Here is a 20,727-nt window from a genome sequence, read left to right as displayed (position 1 = left end):
CTCGTGCAAACTATCAATTCAACTTTAATGTTATGTTTTAAGGGTCTATGATGGATATGATGAATACCTTATCAATAATATCATATGAGTATTTAAAGGTTCCCTATCTTTTAAAAATTTCCCTATTTTTAATATAGGTGTCCCCTAAAATAGCCTCAAAAATCTGTCCCCAAAACACATCCCATGCTGTCCCCATCATAGAAACTTGGTGAAACATTGTTTCAAAATCTTAATAGGGCAGGTTAGATTTTGAAGAAGACAACTAAGCCCAACTTGTATGGGAGAAAGGGAAAAATGTTATGAGAATCAACAAAATTTAAGACATAATTCAACAATTTACTTCCCTGCGAAGAAACTTAGACAACCTTTTGTCATTTGAGACCCGCCAAAAATCCAATGTCAAAGAAAAGCATCACTGGGTAAGAATAATATTTTATTAAATTCTTGTTGATTCATCATTCATAGAAAATTTCAACTAAGTATCTGTGCGAAATAGAACTTGCATATAAAATTTAGTGCATTTATTGAATAATAATATATTAGTTTGTTTGTTCTTTATAGCATAAGACTCTGATGTAGGAAATTTATTAGTACAATCCATGAGAACAAGTATATTCTTAACAAAACTTATAACGTAAACTGTGTTTTTGTCAATTAAAATATCTACAATTTTGTGAGTAGATTGATGTAGAGAAAAATGACAATCAACATGAATAGTTGCAAAAAAATTGCAATTGACAAAGAAGGGAACGATCATGGAAATATATAAAACATGAACATTTGCATCTATACTAAAGAAATATTGTTCTCTTTGAAAAGGTCAATCCCAATAAATTATTGCCTTAGGCAGCATGGCATACCTGGGGTGTTTGCATTTCCCATAAAGTTTGCCGATCCAATGTCTTTACCACAAAGCTATCATTATTTGCCTACGTAACCAAAAAAATATACATATTAAGATGTATGCCAGGATGCTTTACTTCTAAAAGCTAAGGCTAGTTCAAGAGTAACTGGATCATATTTATTTATAATTTTTGAAATTTAATTTTAAATCTAAAGATGTACTCAATGGCAATGTCTTGTATCAAATTGACCCAATAGTGAGAAATCAAAAGGACCTATGCGTAATCTGTTATAGAAAACCAAGAAAATTGAAGAGCACATCATTTTGACCTACATGTTTACTCCATCTAAGGGCGCATGGGAATTTCTATTGTAGAATATCTTTTTGTTACACCACCCAACCTTCTGTTGATAATGAAATCAAATTTTATGGGACAGATTTATTGTCAAATTTTACAATGTTTCTCCACATATTTTCCTTGCTGCATTTATAACTGCCTTTTCCATAATCGTATTTTTATGGAAATTGTTGCAAATCTACGTAAATATAGAGGAGGAATTTATAAAGTGGATATTTTGAGTCTTACAAGCTAAGACCATCATTTAGGTGCAATGTCATGGGATTCTGACCAGATATGGGCTACTTATAACTCAGTTTTGTCAATATAGAACAACTCTTCTACTGTATGAAAATCATGTAAAAGTAATGTTCCTAATCCATTTCATTATTTGTAAAGCACTTAACTAGTCCATATATGAACTTAAGTATCTGTTTCATTTAAAGGGAATATTGAGAGAGGAACTAGACAATTTTCTTTTCCATGCAAGCTTAACAACCCCAGTTTCAGGCAAGAAATGAAAATAGCAGAGTACATCAGTCAATGGAAGTATGACTATTGTCCTCTAGCAGTCTCGCCTATCTAGGCTCGTAGGCTGGTAACCTAATTTAAAAAGAAAAAGTGGCCTTAGCAACCTTCTCCCTCCCACAAGACATAACTATTGGCTTTGTGGGAATTTAAACTATGCATCAAGAAGACTTTATCATCTTTACCACTCAGAACTCAGAATATGCAAGAAAAGTGTCATAACCAAGACTATTCTAAAAGGCTTTTATAACAGAATCACAGATCTAATGCAACTATACAAAGCGTCCATAAACATGTTTAAGCTATCATAAAAAGAGAGGAAGAGAGACAAACATGTCTAAAACATAGCTTATGAGATTTAGTTTAATATCCATAGTAGAAAATTGCAACAATATACAAGTCCTTGACATGAAGGATAGGGCACCTTTATTACAAATTTCAATATCTATATATTATCAATATGTCAATCTTGGTTTGCACGATGATATATCTAAGTTACTGTTTAAGGTCTGGGTATGCCCGTATGGGGGAGAATTCGGGGTAAAATCATAAATACATACATATTTGCAGCCTCAAATCAGGAATTAAGTTTAGAATACCATGTAGCATACATATAATAAACAAAACCAAGAGCAAAATTAAAAACAAATGGTACTTTAATGTCAATTTGTAAAACTCAAATGTATAATAGATATTCACTATTCAAAATTGGCAATCAATGTCATATAGGTCTTCATAGAGATCAACATGATCACGATTAGTGACATTAAATGGTGTTGGTAGACTAGAATAACCACAAGCAGAGCCACTAGACATGCACTTAAAGTATATTGGCTATCTAACTCCTCAAAAAACTAAGATTGTTGGGTAGCAAAAGCATCCAAGTCAGCTAGCTCTAGCTCTATATTCCACAACTTTTTTGCCCCTTGTAGTCATTTTGCCTATGTGAATGAAGGTGCAAGTTGGAATGCATGTAAGCTAACTCCTCTACCTTTTTTGATGCCAATTGGTTGGGATTTACTAAGTGGATGTGTAAAACACGGATTTACTCCTGAGAGGTGGGGGGGTTGAATCAATAGTAAATAAAACTTAAACTCTTATCCAATTAATTCTTTGGGAAAACTTATTCAAAGCTTATAAACTTAATTCTCAAATGAAAGTACCAAACTGAAAGATGAAAGTTACACCATACAAAAAAACCAATGCACAAAAGATTATGTGGAAACCCAAGATGGGAAAACCACGGTGAGAAATGCTGCTAGGATCTACTGTCCTAATCTCACCTCACAATTAAAACTTCAATTACAATGTTTAAGGGCACCAACCCTTAGGAGTCACCAAACCCCTTTTCTAAGAGCACCAACTCACATTTCAAAACCTTTGAGCACCAACTCAATAACGTTAGAGCACCAACTCAATAACATTAGAGCACCAACTCCAGGAACAATACACTTACAAAATATGTTTAATCGCCACTTCAAGGATCAAATATACAAATATACTTTGACAATCTGAAACATCAATACATCTTTGAATAGACTGAAGAGAAACGCATAGAAAAACTAAGATACCAGCCTGGATATCAAATGCCTTTATATATTTGCGAGAATGATACACTAAAAACAAAATAGACGAAACTGAAAATCAATGTCTTTGTATATCTGGAAGAATGATGTACTGAAACTAGAGAAAGACCTGCAAACGATACTCCTCAAAAATACTATCAATTTTCACAATCAATAATCTGAAAATCGAATCAACGATGTGTTGTGCCTCACCCACACTCCCCGTCACCGACAAGGACCCCCTTTCGTTGTTCACCTTGTCGAGGCCCTTGGTAGAAGTTTTGTTTAGCTTGCACAATTAGATGCAGGATGGGGAAGAATCAATCTGATTGGAGGATGTCATAGTGACTGGAGGAATCGCTCAGAGTGAAAATTTCGAGTTTTTTGCCAAAGTCCAAGTTCAAATAGGCAAGATGCCTGAAAGTGGCCTTATGGTGGTAATGGGTAAATTCAAAGCAAAACGATAAAAAAAATGAGGGTGTTTTAAAGTCAATTTTTGCACTCTTACCTTGCAGTACCGAGTTTTTCCCTTACAAGCATTAACCAAGTTTCAAAAGGGAAAAATAAAAGGGATAACATATAGAAATATCCTTTGGCATGTTATCCTCTGAGTGCAAACCTTTTTCCCAAAGGGAATTAAACCAACTCAAAGATGAAGATTTTAAAGGGGATTTACAATGAGGCATTTCATTTTTACCTCTCGAAACCAAAATTTCCCCTTAGAAGGCAAAATGACAAATTGTAATGAAGGGAAATGCGTTAAAATGTCAAGGGTCGAAGTTTCACTTTTGCCTCTTGTTGTAACCTATTTCACACATCGCCCCATTGCAAATGGGGACCCCTTGTTTTTTTTGCTTTTTAGGGTTCTGCTTTAGCATCACAATTGCTAATGATCAGTCTTTTTACAATAAGGAGTTAAGAGTTTTTAAGAATTCATCCCAAACCAAGTTGAGAAATCATGCCTAGAGTCATGTATGAATGTTGTCAAAGTGCTTAGAAGGTCTGAAGGACGAGGATCGCAATTGCTTTGGGTCATTTCTGACAATTTGCTATTTTTAGAAATTTTAGTTTTTTGTTTTTCTGCTTTTTTGAAAGTGGCATATGGGTTTTGTTCCTCAAGTCATTTCATCTCTACCCATGTTCTCGGAATTTGAAAATCTTGTCTCTAGGTATAAAAAGCAGGGCTTCGAAATTTTTGTCTTTTTCTAAGATTAGGGTTTTGTTCTTTAGGTCATTTCAGTCTTGCCCATGTCTTCAGATTCGAGAAATTTGCCTCTGAGTATAAAAAGAAAGGGTTTGCTTTTTTTTGCTTTTTTCTGAGATTAGGGTTTTGATCTTTAGGCCATATTATTACTGTCCATGTTCTCAGAATTTGAAAATTGGGTCTTTAAGGATAAAAATGCAAAATGCAAACCCTAATTAAGGTTTTGTTCCATAAGATCAGCCATATGATCAGTGCCCATTTTCTCAAATTTCAAAAATTAGGTCTCCAACTGCAAAAAGCAAAGTTGAAACCCTAATCAGGATTTCGTTCCAAATGAACTGCTGATCAAGTATGAAGATAACAGTGGGAGATGACACATTAAAAATTTTGCCTAAGTTGAAGAAATGAAAATGGCAGATGATCAATCAAGTCCGCCAAGGCTTAGAGTCAAACAAGTGAAATGGCAGATGATCAATCAAGTCCGCCCAAGAATGTCAAGCATAATCAAGATCCGCCTCATGATCAAGCTAAAATATCCGATACTTGGTAAACTCCTACCAATGGTTAATTAACTCTTGGCAAGAGTTAGTTAAACTCCTACTTGAGGTTAGACCATGTTGGAAGAAAAAAAATAAAAAATAAACTAAGGCATGGAAGTGTAAAGCAAGTTGGAAAATTAATTTGTCACATAAAAATTTTAAATTATTTTCCAAAACTATAAAAATTATTTTCAAGAGAAAATTCCACACAGAAATTTAAAAAAAAAAAAATTCAAGAAATTCAAGAATTTTGGAAAATTCTAGAATATTCTTTGCCAATTTGCTTTTTTGGCAAAGGGTGAAATTTTGAGAGGAAAATAAACTTTCCATTTTGGAAAGACTTGAAACAAAAATAACACAAAAAAAAATTAAATAATTAAAAACACCAATTAAGAAAAAAAAAAAAAACAACAACAACAACTACTTCTAAGATAAAAAAATCCTAAAATCTCTTTATGTTTAACCATTCACTTTCACAATTTGTTATTCAGTTTGAGAATTTGGAGAGCAATTGAGAAGAAGTTTTCTCTAAAAATTTGTGAATTTTGAATTTTTTAAGAGAAATTTTCCAGAATAAAATTCTTCCAAGTGTTTAAATCAAGGAAGTAGGTGTTTTTTTAAGATTTTAAGACAGAATTTTAGAGTTGAAGGTAAATTTCAGTCATTCAAAGATTCAATCCGACTGAATTTTCTTACCTTTCTGTCTTATTTCTCTCGATTTTATCAATTTCTTGACCAAATCCTTCACTTTCAGTCCTCTTTTTTCGCAGAAACTTAACCTTTTGACAGGCTGAAAGTGAAATTTTCAGAAAAGAGGATTAAAAATCAGAATTAAAATCTGAAAATAATATGGAATTTTCATGTGTTTTTGCAGGTTAAGGGAGACAAAGGTTGAAGTACGTCTTGTCTAGAAGCATGGAAGATGGCACATGGCTGTCCAAGTTAAAATTCGCCCATGGTAAGGGAACAAGGTTTGATCAGCTTGGAATCATGTCAAAGCCTAAGCGCATTCAAGAATGGCACACAAACTTCCAAGTCCGCCAAGGTCAAGAAGGATGGCAAAGGCAGCATGTCCAAGACACACCAAGGTTCACCTTGTCTAAGATGGCTAAGACTCTTCAAAGTCCGCCTCATGCACAAACAAGTTGTCCGACACATGCTAAACTCCTACCTTCAGTTCAGAAACTCATGGCAAGAGTAAACAAACTCCTACTTGAGGTTAAGCAGAACAAACATGTCAAGGCACATGTGAAGTCCGCCAAGGAAATGATTGTCCAATGCTAAGCCAAGTTTGGCATGAGACTCTTGAACCCCGCCCAAACTTGGCATAAGGCTGTCCAAGTCCGCCCTCCAAAAGCAAGGCAAGTTTGGAAAGAGATTGTCCAAGTCCGCCAAAGTGGCAAAGGATAAAGCAAACAAAGTTGGCAAGAGACTTTCAAAGTCTGCCAAGCATAAGAAGACAATGTCTAAGCTTCTTCAAACCCCGCCCATGCACAAAAAGGTTGGCAAATGAACATCAAACTCTGATCTGCAGTCAAGGGGAAAATCCTAAGGTCAAGTAAACTCCACCCATGGGTTAGGATGGATAAAGCACTTCAAAGTTCGGCACAAAAGAAAGAAAACATTGGAAAAACAAATAAAGCATGAGCACATGACCAAACATCTTCCAAGTCTGCCAAAGAAAAAGAAATGGTTAGGAGAAAGAGATATGGCAAGGCTTCCTCCAAGTCCGCCCAAGAAGAAAAGAAAAAGGTTTTGGCAAGAAAGAATTAAAAGATGGCAAAGTCCAACTTAGGCAAGTTGAAGTTGGCAAAACATTGGCCGAGTCCGACTTGGCATAAAAGACTCCAAATTTGCCATGAAGACAAGGTTGAAAGAGAAAAGAAAAGAGATCTTTGGACAAGGTTAGAAGAAAATACAAGTTGGTAAGGTAAATTATACAAAGTTTGCCAAGAAGGATAGACATAAACATTCCAATTTGACTAGGCATAAATGGAATATGTGAAGATGCCTACGCAAGACATGAAAATTTGCCTATGTGCTCAAGGATAAGACATGAAGACAATCAACTCATGGTGCCAAAGACACAAAAATGGCTAAAAAAAAAAAATTAACAAAGTAGCACATCAAATCAAGGGTCAAACAAATGAATGGGCTGAAAAATAAAAGTTTGACACATAAAAAATGGCTAAGTATAGCATTTTCCACAACCAAAAGAACTAATTTTTGACTAAGTGTTGGAAGAGAAACCGGAAGAAAGAAGAAGAATAAAGAGGGAAAGTAAGGAGAAGATGAATAAAATCCTTGTCCAAGGGCGGAGTTTGTTCTATTTAGCACAAGCCAGATTCAGAAGTGTAAGCAAATCCACAGGCGAAGTGTGTCCGAGCATAGAAATGGTCAAAATCTTGGCTAGGAAGGATCCACATAAAGGTGCCACAAAATAAAATTGACTAGCCAAAATTTGGCTAAGTATGGGAAATACTTCACAGAAAAAAGTTCCAATTTCCTTCATTGTGGCGTAGGCACAATGGCATTCTTCTCCAAATTCAAGATGCTTGAAATAGTTTCAAGGCATCAAGAAAATTCCTCAGGCTTGGCGAAAATTCCAAATTTCTTGAAGGATTTCATCTCCTGAAGAATTAAAGACAAGCTCGCAATCAAGATCAGATAATGGCAAGAGAACTATTCCAAACAAATTTCCATACGTAGGCAGTTTTTCGGCACAAATTGGAGAATTCAAGGAGGACACTCAACAGTTAGATTGTTCCAAGTCAACATCTTCAAGTTCAATGAACCTGAATTATCCAGAAGCTTCTAGAAGGCACACTTCACAAATGTAACAACCTTCTATTTTATTATTGGTTTATATTTAGCAAGAAGGACAAGTGCCCTCAAATGTAATTTTATCATTGGTCGAGGGGTAGTTAGTTGTAACAAACCCTAATTAGAGTTTTATTTTGTAATCTCGACCGTTGATTAAAAATCAATCCTAGCCATTGAATTGTAATTGGGGAGCGTATAAATTGAGCTCAAGCCCTCATTTGTAAATCATGGGAGCATGTTGCAAAGCATGTTGAGATAAGTAATTGTTGTGTATGATTGCCAAAGTAATAAGTAATGCATTGTTCGAATTGATGCTGATTACCTCTTTTATTTTGGAATTTGCATGGTTCTTATCCCTCATCATTGTTTAGATTTCATTTCATGTATGTTAGAAGAATGCAAGATTTGATAAGTATTGATTTATGGTAAATTTCCACTCATACTTTTGATGAACAGATGAAATTTGTTCATTGTGTGAAGTTAGTCTGAGCTTATATTGTGGAGGTTTAACTCTACTTTGAGTAATATTGTTCAACTATTGGTATTATATAAGTATGAAAATCATAAGCACATCCCTTGAAGATCGCACTCACTTTGTGTAGTTGTCCTAAGCGTGGTGAAGCAAAGTGTTGTTATTGAAGTCACCTAGTCAATGCCATCTCTCGAATTCTTAGGAATAGGTTAGGATTTCTGAACCCTTATCTCCTTTTCAATTTTCTTGAAGTCCATGATCCAAGTCCCAGATGATAGAGCTTCATTGTCTAAACCTCCATTGTGAATTGAACATGCCAAGCGTAAGTCCCTTTGTGTATTACCAGCATATCACAACACCCATTGAGCTTATCCCAATATCAAGGCCTGACAAAAGAAACCTTGGAATCGCCATATGATATTAGCATAAGCGGTGATTTTTCAAGAGAGGATAGAGTGTCTTTGGATATTTTATTCTAATGTTCGGTAGACGATAAAACAAACACCACCTCTCAAAGCCGAAGTTTTCCCTTTAAGTGACACTTTCCCCTCAAAATGCCGAGTTTTTCCCCTTCAAAAGGGAGCGCTAAGTTAAGTGGATGGCAAAATAAAATAAAATTCAGGGGATTTTGGTGAAATTGCAAACTCTACACTATAATCGCTTTTTGCGGTTTTCCCTAAAATCGCCGAAGTTTTCCCTTTAAATGACTAAGTGGCAGTTTTTAGAAATGAGAAGGAAAGATGTTTTATAAAAAAAGTCCCCTGCTTTGCGTTTTTACTTAGAATCCCCCAACATTCCCCTTTAAGATGCAACAAGTCAAGTTCGAAAGGACTGCAAAGGGAGAGAACTCTAAGTGAATGTTCTAAAGTAAAAGTCCACGTTTTTGTCTTGAAAAGCTGAATTTTCTCCTAGGAAGGCAAAGTGATAAATAATAGAAAAGGGGGCGCTTTAAAGTAAAGTTCACACTTTTGCCTCTCAGTCTGAACTTTGCCCCTTAATTGCAAATGAGAAATACAAAGAAAGGGCGTTTTAAGATGAAGTTCAATGTTCTGCCTCTCAAAACCGAAATTGTTCCCAAACGCAAGTTCTAAGGAAGGGCGAAGTAGAGATGGGGCCCGTCGATCATGCCTATAAACTTAATATTTTCATTTCACAAATCTCCCTTGAATCGCCAAACTCTGCCCTTCAAACACAAAAGGCAAGTTAAGGAATAAGTGAAACGAGAAGGAAAGAGGGCCCGATATTGGCAAGTCGTAGGGTTTTAGATATTTCTTTCTCATGTTTTGGCTTGCAATCGCCCATTTTTTCCCCTAAACAATGGAAGCATAGTTTTGGGAGTGCACAGGCGGTTTATTCCATATCACCTGCTGAGACAGGGTGTTCACCTTGCAGAAAACAAAAATTTTCCCGGCTAAGGCACCTTCAACAGGCAACTTTTTTCGAAATTTCAGGTGCAACAATTCATTGAAATTTTGATGAAAAATATTAATGATGAATGCCATCTTTATTCGAACCTAGGGTGCGTGTGCAATTTTCTTTACAAATTTTTATTCAAAGATCAAACCCTAGACGGCATAGGTGTACACAGAGCTTAGATCAAACTTTGAAAATTTTGCCCAGGAGAATTTTGAGGATGGCGGCCAAAGTGAAAACTTCAAAACAATATTCCAAAAGCCCCTTAAAATACCAAAAATCTCCCGGTATTTAAACAAAGTTAAAACTTAGATAATGCTCAAACTGCAAATACGGCCAAATCAGTGAAATTTCAAAGCTTTTGAATTTAAACCACGCCAAAATCAAAATTTCCAACCAAGAAAACAAAATTGAAGAAACTAGAACAAGTTACAACTTTTGAAAACTCACCATAATGTTGTTTTATCATAATACTGGTTATTTTAATTACTAACATCGTTGTTGGGCACAGCTAACCACTTTTATATTTGGAGTTTGCCTCGTAGTTTACATCCTAGCGTGCAAGGTAAATGCCTCCCAAGGTGACCGAATCCTCTAAGGCACCTAACACACCAGGGACATCCTAGGCACCCAAACTTGACAACCTTCACAAGTTAGAGAAAATGAAGTACTGATATCGAGGAGTGATACGGGAATCAAAGGTCCAAAGAAACTGGGAGAATGTAGGCGACATTAACGTTGAACATGTTGATATTCAACATTTCAGAGACAAGGTATATGTTGCTAATGCCTACGGGAAAACAAAGAGGATGGTGGAAAGTGGAATTGCACAAGCAGTAGGTTTCCCACAAGCTATCCAAAATTATGAGCTTGTGGTAGAAAGCTCCAAGCACTATCAGTCGGACACCAGGGTGGTACTTGCAAACAGGACAGTAATGGCTGATTTTACCTCATAGCCCATTGGAGAGGCCTTCGACATCCCATTCCACGATGATGCAATTGTGGTGGCAATATAAGAGGCTCAGGCAGTGTATGACACCAATCCCAATAGGTGTAAACGGAAGATGAATGAAAGTTGGTTTAAGGAAAAGAGACCCCCTCGCAGCCAGTCACCTGAAGCTCTTGCATGGGAAAAGATACCAGTAAGGAGGTCGTTTGCTGCCACTTTGCCAAAAGATCCCAACCCAACAGAGGACGTGATTGAACTAGAGCATCAACCTACCACTCCCATGCAACAACTTGATTCGGTTGTCATTAATGCAATTGATTCGCAAGGGCCTACTGTGCAAGAGACCGAGATACAAATTATTGATCTGTATGGACCTGAACACCAGATTGACGAAGGAGAAATATAGCCCAATGATGAGGATGGCAGGCAAGATGCTGAATAGGAAAAAACAGAGAAGGCAACTGATGAAGATGATGATGTCACTAAAAGGGATGAGGAAAACAAAAATGAAGATCTCCATGGAAGTGAAGAACAGCAAGTACTTGAGGTCACTCAACAATTGCTAAGTGAGGTTGGAGAGAACTCGGTTGTAGGCAAAGATCAGGATACAAAGCCAAATCAACCTTTATCCATTACTGATCAACCGCGGGTAGATAGTGGATCTACTGAAGCATCAAGAGAGCAGGGAAGGAAGTTAATGGTCACTTCAAGACAGACTATCCCTCATGCATGGTTACAAGCCTGCGCCCAAAGGAAAGCCATTGTGAGGCCACTTATAAGCCTAGATGACCTATTCTATCGAATAGGAGAGCCTCAGACTAAAGGGAAAAAGAAACCAAGGGCATACTCCAAGGTGACTAAAGATGCCCAAAGGAAGAACCGAACAGTGCATATTGCTGCTCCACCCGAAGCCAAATCCGCAGAAGAGATAGGCTTGGCTGATTACAATGTGATGTCTATCCCAATGGGAAAGGCAACTAAAAGTCAGGAGGTGGACGAATTCAAGGATTCCATGGACACCATATTGAGCCAAGTGGAAAGGATGGTTGTCGAAAGAGAAATGTACAAGGCTCATGCACTACAGGCTGAAAATTACATAGATCACTTATTGAAGCCGTTGCAGCACGTTAATGAGGCTTATGTCCCTCCTCTAGAGATGGCACAAAAAACAACTGCAGAATTTGAGTGTGTTTGAGACACCACCAAGGCAACCAGGGAATGGATGGAGGATATTACAAGGGCAGGAAACAAGGAGATTAGTGATTTGGTCTACTGTGAGCGGGATGCAAAGGGGACCTTCCAAACGGTCAAGGCCCTAAGCAGCAACATTGAAGGAACACGAGCAACAATTAAGAAGATGTTTACAATCATGAAGACCTTATTTTGGACTCACCCATTGATTCCAAATAAGCAACAGATCTTCGAGCCACATGATTTCAATACTTTTGAGGGTTGGTTCCAAGCCTTAACAATGAAGAGTGACATCATAGACATCATTAATGAAGGATGGGAGGATAGTGAGGCAATTTTGCTCCGTATTGGGAATGACTATGCGGATCTCCTAAAAAAGCTAGTTGGTGAATGGAGGCCAAATATGGACTGTAATGAATTCAAACTGCTCTCGAAGAGCCAATAGAAGAAGGAAGGGGCTGCATACACTACACATGACTTAAAATGCGCCAGCAAATTCCACGTAGCCTTCCAGGATTATAAGACCAACGGGGTTGATTGGATCCAGCAAGTTAGAGAGGTAGATGATCTTTACATGGATACCAGCTTCCGGATGCACCACCCACCTATGCCTCCTATCGACAAGATAAGGGTCGTCTGCGTTAAGTTTCAAGAGCATGTTCACGTAGAGTGAGCTGCAAGCCAAGATATTTGGAAAAAGTACCTAGATGGAGAAAATGATTTTTTATTGTAAAAGGGGGAAATATCTTCTTTGGGCTGATAAAAAGTGCATTCCCAAAGTTAGTTATCTCTCCCCAACTACTAAGGTGCAATTTCAGTTTTTGAGTTCCGTGCATTGCACTTTTTGAGAGACAGCTATATGGTTGGTAGTTGGTTAGTTAGTTGGGAGGTATGTTCCTTATTAACTAGGCATGGGTAGCCATGTTTTATGGATGAATCTGGGCCATTTCTTTGGTTCTAATCCTTGCCATTCATCCCATTTTCGAAACTCTATTTAAAGGGAGTGGTTTTCCCTTGTTTTGTAAGATCCAGAATTGTTGCAAAAACTCGGCAAAAATATTTACAAGTTTAATGGAATCTCAAATTGTACATGCTTCCTGTGAGTGCATGGTTCTTTCTTACTCATTTAAATTTTTGTAACGCATTTTATTTAAAAATAGTGTACTTGGGAAAATATTTGATAGAAATTTTAAGTTCATACCATTAAGGATTGACTGATTGCCAATCCCCCTGCATGGTTAATCTGAACATATTCATGTATTTAGTTCAGTTGTTAACGCTTATATGAATGCATATTTTAGATTCAGTATTAGTGTTTAAGAGTTCAAAAATCTGACTTTCCTTTGAAGATTGCACCAAATTCTGCTTAATTGTGTTCAACTGGCGAGGCAGAATATGGTAACTTTAGGATCTCCGTGTATTTGCCCATATGCACTATTTTAGATAGAATATTTAGTATCTCTTCCTCGGTCTCTTTTTTTTTTCCCATTTTATATAATTTGAAGTTGAGGTAAACAGCATCATGTTCAATGATAATCTGATGAAAACAAACTTGTGGAGTTTTAGGGGTGTCTTATGTTAATGCATGGTAGCTTATGCAAGATAAGATCTTCCTAACCTTCCTTGTTCTGTTATTTATCGACATGCTTCATGTCTGATTTATATTGCATATGATTATCAGATTGTACAAACATTGCTTATCATTATGCTATCGGGCTAAACAACCCGATAGCATATTAATGTCAATTGTTAATTGGCATTAATATGCTATCGAGGTATTAACCCGATAGCATATTAAATGCTATAAGTTATCGGGTTAAATTCGCCGATACATACTTGCTATCGAGTGCATAAACATTGGCACCGATTCACATCTGTTATCAGGCTTAATTATATCGGGCATATTTGTTAACGGGTTTAATGAATACACCGCTTCATTTGGCATTAACATTGGTTAACAAATGCACCGGTTGGATTATATACATCGTGCACTTTGAATCATCAGTGTTTATATGAACCGATTCATTATATTGATCAGTCATTATATTATGATATTACAATATGCTATCGGGGGTTTTTGAACCGATAATCAGCATTGTGTTAATGGTATAATTGTAAAGGCACCGATCAATGGGTGCATTGATCGGTCATGCCTAAAAAGACATGACCAGTCAATACACCAATTGACCGGTTGCCTAAATGATATATATGCCAATTGAATTCATTTGGAGAAGACATAGAAAATATTAAATGATCTCTCTCTTCAGACCTGCAGATAAAAATCAGAATTATTAGACATTGACATAATTCCTCATATCCATATATAGCATTCATAGTTCATAACTTGTTCTTTAATTGAAATTGAAATAACTTTACATCTTATAGAACCTTCAAGCCTGTCCTATCCATTAACGTAAGTCCCCTCATGTCTACCAGAAAGACGCGTTGACCTCTAAGCCATTCCAAAGTCAAGACCCGACAAACATGAACCTTGAGGTTGCTTTCCAGTGATCGTTTCAGTAGCACTAGAAGCTTCCTTATGCAAGAGAGAATGGGATTGCCACAAAATTCTATTCTGTGTTGACTCGAAAGAGTTGATAATCTGACTTTAGCCACATCAACATCATGCTGTCACTATTAAAATATCACTAATGAACATTGAATATGCTGTTATAAAAATGTCTATCACAAACCAAGAACTGCAAAACCATTACAGTTATACCTTAATGTCTGAAACGGAACATAAATGAAAATACACTGCTTGAATCTTCTTTCTCACATGTACTCTTTGTCTTACTCAGCAGTCTTTCATTTGTACATTAGAAGTCTTGAATACCATTCTACTTATCTTGCTTGAAAAACTTGTTGACGGGAATAATCATTATGTTATGTTGTTATATTATGTTTATGTTGTCGTCGGTAATAATGAGTTACGGCGGTCAGTTAGTTAGCCGACGGGTAGGTAGTTGGAGTCGCAACGGTTGTCGTACCCCTTCGGGTATTATATATTGTGTACCTTTTCTTCGAAGTGGGAGCATGTTAGTCATGTCAGATGTAATGTTATAAGCACTTATTGTACATGGACTGTGGAATTAATACAAAGGCTGGTTATTTAATATATTTCCATTATGTTCTGTGCATTTACTTTCTGCATTTAACCGTTTACCCAAGAGGACAAACATTTGGCGCCGCTGCCTAGACGAACTCGGGAAGGGAAGACACGGATGGCGCACAGACACAATGGGCCTACCCGTTGGTGAGGTAAACCCGGAGGCCAACGACGCGCAGACCGAACTGTACACCGGAGAAGACACAGCAACGCGAGAATTCTCGATTTTGCTCCAAGTAGCCATTCAGACATACGTTCGACGAGAAGCGGCGGAGGCAGAAATCCCACCAAGTGCCGTGTGGACAGCGCTGGAGGTTAGCCCGGCAGTAAACCGGTTAATGAACCACCTCCCCCGGCTGCTTGCACAGGCATCGCTGGCACAGCAGGCCCACCTGGAGGAGATTGCCCAGGAAGAGCGACGACAACAAATCCTGCAACACTACAAAGAGAACAGCCGACGGGAAACGGAACGAGATGGCGCCAGGCAAGGAGGAAATTGAACCTTTGACTTGTGCCCAATAGACTAAATAAGGACAAAAATAAAAAGATACAGAGTGACGAATGGGAAGTGGCACAAACCGCATTGAATCTCAGACAGTAGATAGAACGAAGGCGTAGGCTAAGGCAGCTTGCCGAGGGACGACCGGCTGAGGGGTTGCCCGAAGGGAACCCAGGAGGTGTCACGGAGGTTGCGGAGGCAGATTTAGATGGAGAGAACTACACTGTCTACACTGTTGTAGGGCTGCCAGAAGGAGTCACGGAGGGTGCCGAAGGAGAACTCTACAGTTCGCCAGAATACCACCGTAGGGTAAGAAGCCGCGAAGAGTTGGTGGAACAAACAAGGCGAAGTCTAAACCTGATCGACGCTACCAGAGACTTGCTAAAGAATTTGTCCATTTCAGAGGACAACCGAAGGGAGACAACCAACCGGAGGGAGACACCGGAAGGTGACGGTACGACCGAAGGTACCGAAGGTGCCGAGGGAGCACAAGGGTACCGTACGGGAGGCAATTTGGTTGGTTCGGTGTCAGCAACTTTTTCCGGAGGACCCACGAGTGGAGGTTCAGTTGCAGGAGGCGGAGGATCGCCAGGTACAAGTACACAAGGAATTAGAGGAGCAAGACCCAGCGGTGGGATGGCGAGTAAACAAAAATTGCCAAAGTTCACAGGGGAGGGCAAGGAAGACCCCTTACGGCATTGCCGTACATGTGAAACCATTTGGTCCGCCAACAGAGTAACACACCAGGATGACTGGGTACAGCAATTCCCAGCCACGTTACGAGGAGTTGCCATAGATTGGTACTCCGATGTGGACAAGCAAAAAGCGGCCACATGGGCCAATCTACAGAAGGAATTCACGGGGGAGTTTCAGTTGCTCCGTGATGACAATGAAATTGTAACGGAGATATAAAGAACCAAACAAGGTACCAGGGAGACAGTACGGGCATACAATCGGAGGCTGAAAGAACTCTTGGGTAAAATGGAAAGCCAACCCGCAGATGGATTGAAGAAACGATGGTTCGTTGAAGGGTTGAAATCCTCCCTACGGAGGAAGATGAAAATTGTACCCCCGACGTCATATGATGACGCTTATAATAGGGCGATGGACCTGGAGAGCGAACACAAAACATCAAAGAAGAAGAAAAGTAATAAATCCTCATCCGAGGACGATGACTCTTCAAAGGAAAGCAGCAGTGACGACGAGGCTGGCAAACGGGTGCAAGCGCTCCAGAAAGACATGGAGCAAATGAGAAAGGAATTCAAAATAATGAGAAGCACTGGTCGGAACGAAGGGGACATATGGTGCACTGAGTGCAAAGAGGAAGGGCACACAAAGGGTACTTGCCAAAAGAAGGCATTCTGTGAGATTTGCCAAGTGATGGGACACTCCACCAAGGAGTGCCCATACAATATGAAAACCCGAGGTACGCAAATGAACCAGGTGCTGTTCACGGAGCAGGCCACAACATCCGCACCAGCGGGTATTGGCCAACATACTAACACAATGGTATCATCTGGAGGATACTGGGACAACAGACGCGGCGGCGGAAGGAATAGCAACAATAACAATAACGGAAGCCGTATCCAGTATGACGCCAAGGGCCGGCCAATTATCCAATGTAGGGCCTGTAATCAGTGGGAGCACTTCGCCCGTGATTGCACGAAGGAAGCCACCCCTCAGCACCTCTGCCGTTGGTGTGGGCCAGGCGACCATGAGAACGCAAATTGCCCGCAGGCAGGGGTTAATCTCCTCAACATTGAAAAGGCTGAGAAGACTCGTGAGATAGAAGTACTGGCGATCACCCGCGCCCAGACGAAAAAAGCCACTTATCCCGACCCCCGTACGGAGAAGGAGAGATTACGGGAGCCAAAGGCCAATATTGAACGTGAGATGACGACCGAACGACGGGACAACGAGGTGGCGAGTACATCATCCCGTACGGAAGCGGAAAATAACATCATTGGGCAAATCTTGCAGATGGAGGTGCCGATAAAGGTAAAAGACCTTCTAGACTCTATGCCACAATTGAGGATTGCCATCCTCACCAATGTGCAAAGCACCACAGCGTCGAGTGCACCACAGGTAGGGGTTCCCGCCACCGCATCGTCGAGTGCACCACAGGTACGGGTTCCCGCCACCGCATTGTCGAGTGCACCACAAGTAGGGGTTCCCGCCACCGCTTTGAAGAGTACACCACAGGTGGAGGTTTCCGTCAGCCCTTCGACTGACCCGATGTTACTAGCCTTGAGCAGTGGTAGACACCCAGCTGTGGTAGAAATGGGTATCCGTGGGACCATTCTGAAGGACACCATTGTGGATGGTGGATCTGGGGTGAATGTACTACCAGAAGAAACATGGAAGCGGCTGGGGAAGCCCACCCTATGGCCACCCACATTCAACCTGGTGGGAGCGGACCAACACGGCATTAAGCCACTCGGCTTGTTGATGGCCCAGCAAGTGACGATTGGTACGCAACCATTCTTGTTAGATTTTGTGGTTATTCCCTCAAAGAAGAAAGGCTATGACGCCATCTTGGGGAGAGCGTGGTTGATCAACGCGAGGGTAAACCACAACTGGAAGAAAAATACACTTTCCATGGAGAAGGGAGGGCGGAAATATACCATTGACCTACACACCCAAGATGTCGACGAAGAGCTCGCCTCTTCAGACTCAGACTCAGAGGACTCTAATAAAAGGGAAGGGGGTCCCGATGAAAGAAAGGGCAAGAACGCGATGGAGCCGAACAGTGAAGGGGTGCTCGAATTGGAGGGATGTTCTGAAGATGAGGTATGCTCACTTAACGGGCTCTTCCACTGGCAAATGGAGGATTACGAAATGTTCCAAAGCTACAGGCTCAAAGTAGAGGAACCAGAGCAACCAACAGAGGTGTACCTGCCGGAATACAGAGAATATTGGAAGGGAGACGCCCCAAACCCTAGCGGCATAAATAATCCGAAGAGTGTCGGCAACGATTGGAACCCTGTATGGAAGACCGCAGTCTTCAAAATCTTTATTATCCTTCTTCTTCTTATGTACAGGAAGGAGGTCGTGGTCCCTATAGAATTTGTGGTTCCAGGTCTTCCGATGGCCATTGAAAATAGACTTGCCACCAATGGGCCCAAATTGAAACCCTACCACGCGAAGCACGCAGGGGACCCGAGAGGCCGGACGGACACCCAAGAGCCCGAAGGGGGACCCGAGAGGATGGAAGGGGACCTAAGAGGCCGAGCAAGCAACTCGAGAGGCATGGGACAAAAGCAAGAGACTTTTGGGCGAGAAAAACCGAGAAGGATGAAAGGCGATCCCAGAGACAGGGGACCCGAGCCGAAGACTCTCTAGACAACTTCAAAAAAAAAAATTGAAAAAAAAAATCGCACGGTCGTACGACAGCGACCGTACATTCAAAAAAAAAAAGAAAAAGAAGGGAAAAATGGCCACCGTACGGTGGGACCAAGGTGACAAGGTGACACCACCGTGCGGTGGAACCACCGACGGTGGCACCACCGTGCGGTGGCATCACCGACAGTGGAACCACCGTGCGGTGGACGGTGCACCACCGTGCGGTGGAAGCACCGACGGTGGCACCACCGTGCTGTGGAACCACCGACGGTGACACCACCGTGTGGTGGAACCACCGACGGTGGCACCATCGTGCGGTGGGAGCCACCGAAGGTGGTCACCAAGCAGCCCGCGGAAGAATAAAACGCCGCCAAACATCAAAGACGCCGCACAACACCACCGCGACGAAGAACAAAACAACCCCGCACACCGCCATCACCGCACGGCAAGGGGTAAAGGGAAGAAGACGCCGAACACCGCACCACCACGCCACCACGTGATGCGAAGGGTAAAGCACGGGCCGACCGCCACAGGTAGACCAAGCAGCCGCACGATCGGAGGTGCCAATGCTGTTGTTGAGTTGTATGGCCGGGGTGCCATCGGGGACATTACAGTGCCCAAATAAAAATAATAAAAAAAAAAAAAAGCGACGACGGCCAGATTTAAAATGATTTGCTGGAGTCTGGAGCCTAGACACTGAAAATATTGGAGTGTAGAAGAAGGGTTTTGACATCATAAAATATCACAGAAATGATGCGCGCCATGGACCCCGCGAGGGGCGCTGCCCCTCGACCCCGCTGGGGCGCTGCCCCAGACCCCGCGAGGGGCGCTGCCCCTCGACCCCACTGGGGGCGTTGCCCCCAGACCCCCAGTTTAATTTGAGCCACAAAAGACCACGGGAAGTGTTGTGGTTGTCCGTATTGTGAGCAAGAAGCCCGCAGCTAAGCATTGGCAGGGAAGCCATAAGCCGTAGAGGGAGGCGGATTTGGAGGTTGGGAACAAACAGAGTTTGACGGAAGGCATTGCAAGTCCGTGCAGTTGTATGACACCAGGGAGTTATTCAATTCAGTTTTTAGCCTTTGGGGAGTGTGATGGAGGATTTGAGGTGTCTCCTAGCATTTGTGCCAGCGGATTGTGGCCACCTCCAGGTAGGATAGGTACGCTTTGAGGAACTCGGAGTATGTCTCGACTGGACGTGAGGTTGCCTTGGTGGATGCACAGAGGGCTCGGGAGGAGCTGACCACCAGGTTGGAGGCAATAGTCGCGTGAGACTTAGTTCAACGTACCCAGGAGTTGGATGCCGGGAGAGCATCATGGGTGGCTATCGAGGACAAATTGGCTAGGGCGACAGTATCATTTGGGTAGCAGTTGGTGGAAGCTGAGACTGAAAAACGTGTTTTGCAAACAAGTTTGGGTTAGGCACAGGAGGACTGTGATGGCAAAGGAAGCAATATTGGTGAATTCCGCACTTGAGCATCGGATGGTAGCAGAAAAGGGTTTTCAGGCGAGGACGCAGCAAGTGTATAAGATCCGGGCCCGACTGGCGTCAGGAGTTCCTGTCGTTCATCTCTATTTTGTATTAAGTCGTCGGAGTCGACTTCTTTTCTTGGGGGGGGATGATGTTGACGGGAATAATCATTATGTTATGTTGTTATATTATGTGTATGTTGTCGTCGGTAATAATGAGTTACGGCGGTCAGTTAGTTAGCCGACGGGTAGGTAGTTGGAGTCGCAACGGTTGTCGTACCCCTTCGGATATTATATATTGTGTACCTTTTCTTCGAAGTGGGAGCATGTTAGTCATGTCAGATATAATGTTATAAGCACTTATTGTACATGGACTGTGGAATTAATACAAAGGCTGGTTATTTAATATATTTCCATTATGTTCTGTGCATTTACTTTCTGCATT

At 40.9% G+C, this 20,727-nt stretch overlaps 1 protein-coding gene across 2 annotated transcripts in view; it reads right to left on the bottom strand.

Moving 5' to 3' along the window:
• LOC131044912 (2-C-methyl-D-erythritol 4-phosphate cytidylyltransferase, chloroplastic) overlaps window positions 1-20,727 on the bottom strand; it is a 306,767-nt gene that overhangs the window by 115,643 nt on the left and 170,397 nt on the right. For both annotated transcript variants that reach the window (XM_057978402.2, XM_057978395.2), the window contains exon 9: window positions 861-929. In XM_057978402.2, coding sequence (XP_057834385.1) covers window positions 861-929 — 69 coding nt within the window. The remainder of the gene's footprint in view (window positions 1-860; window positions 930-20,727) is intronic.

The sequence above is a fragment of the Cryptomeria japonica genome, chromosome 3 (assembly GCF_030272615.1).
Source record: "Cryptomeria japonica chromosome 3, Sugi_1.0, whole genome shotgun sequence".
Lineage (NCBI taxonomy): Eukaryota > Viridiplantae > Streptophyta > Pinopsida > Cupressales > Cupressaceae > Cryptomeria > Cryptomeria japonica.
Note: the sequence above shows the minus strand (reverse complement) of the source record. Positions and strands in the feature narration are given on the sequence as shown.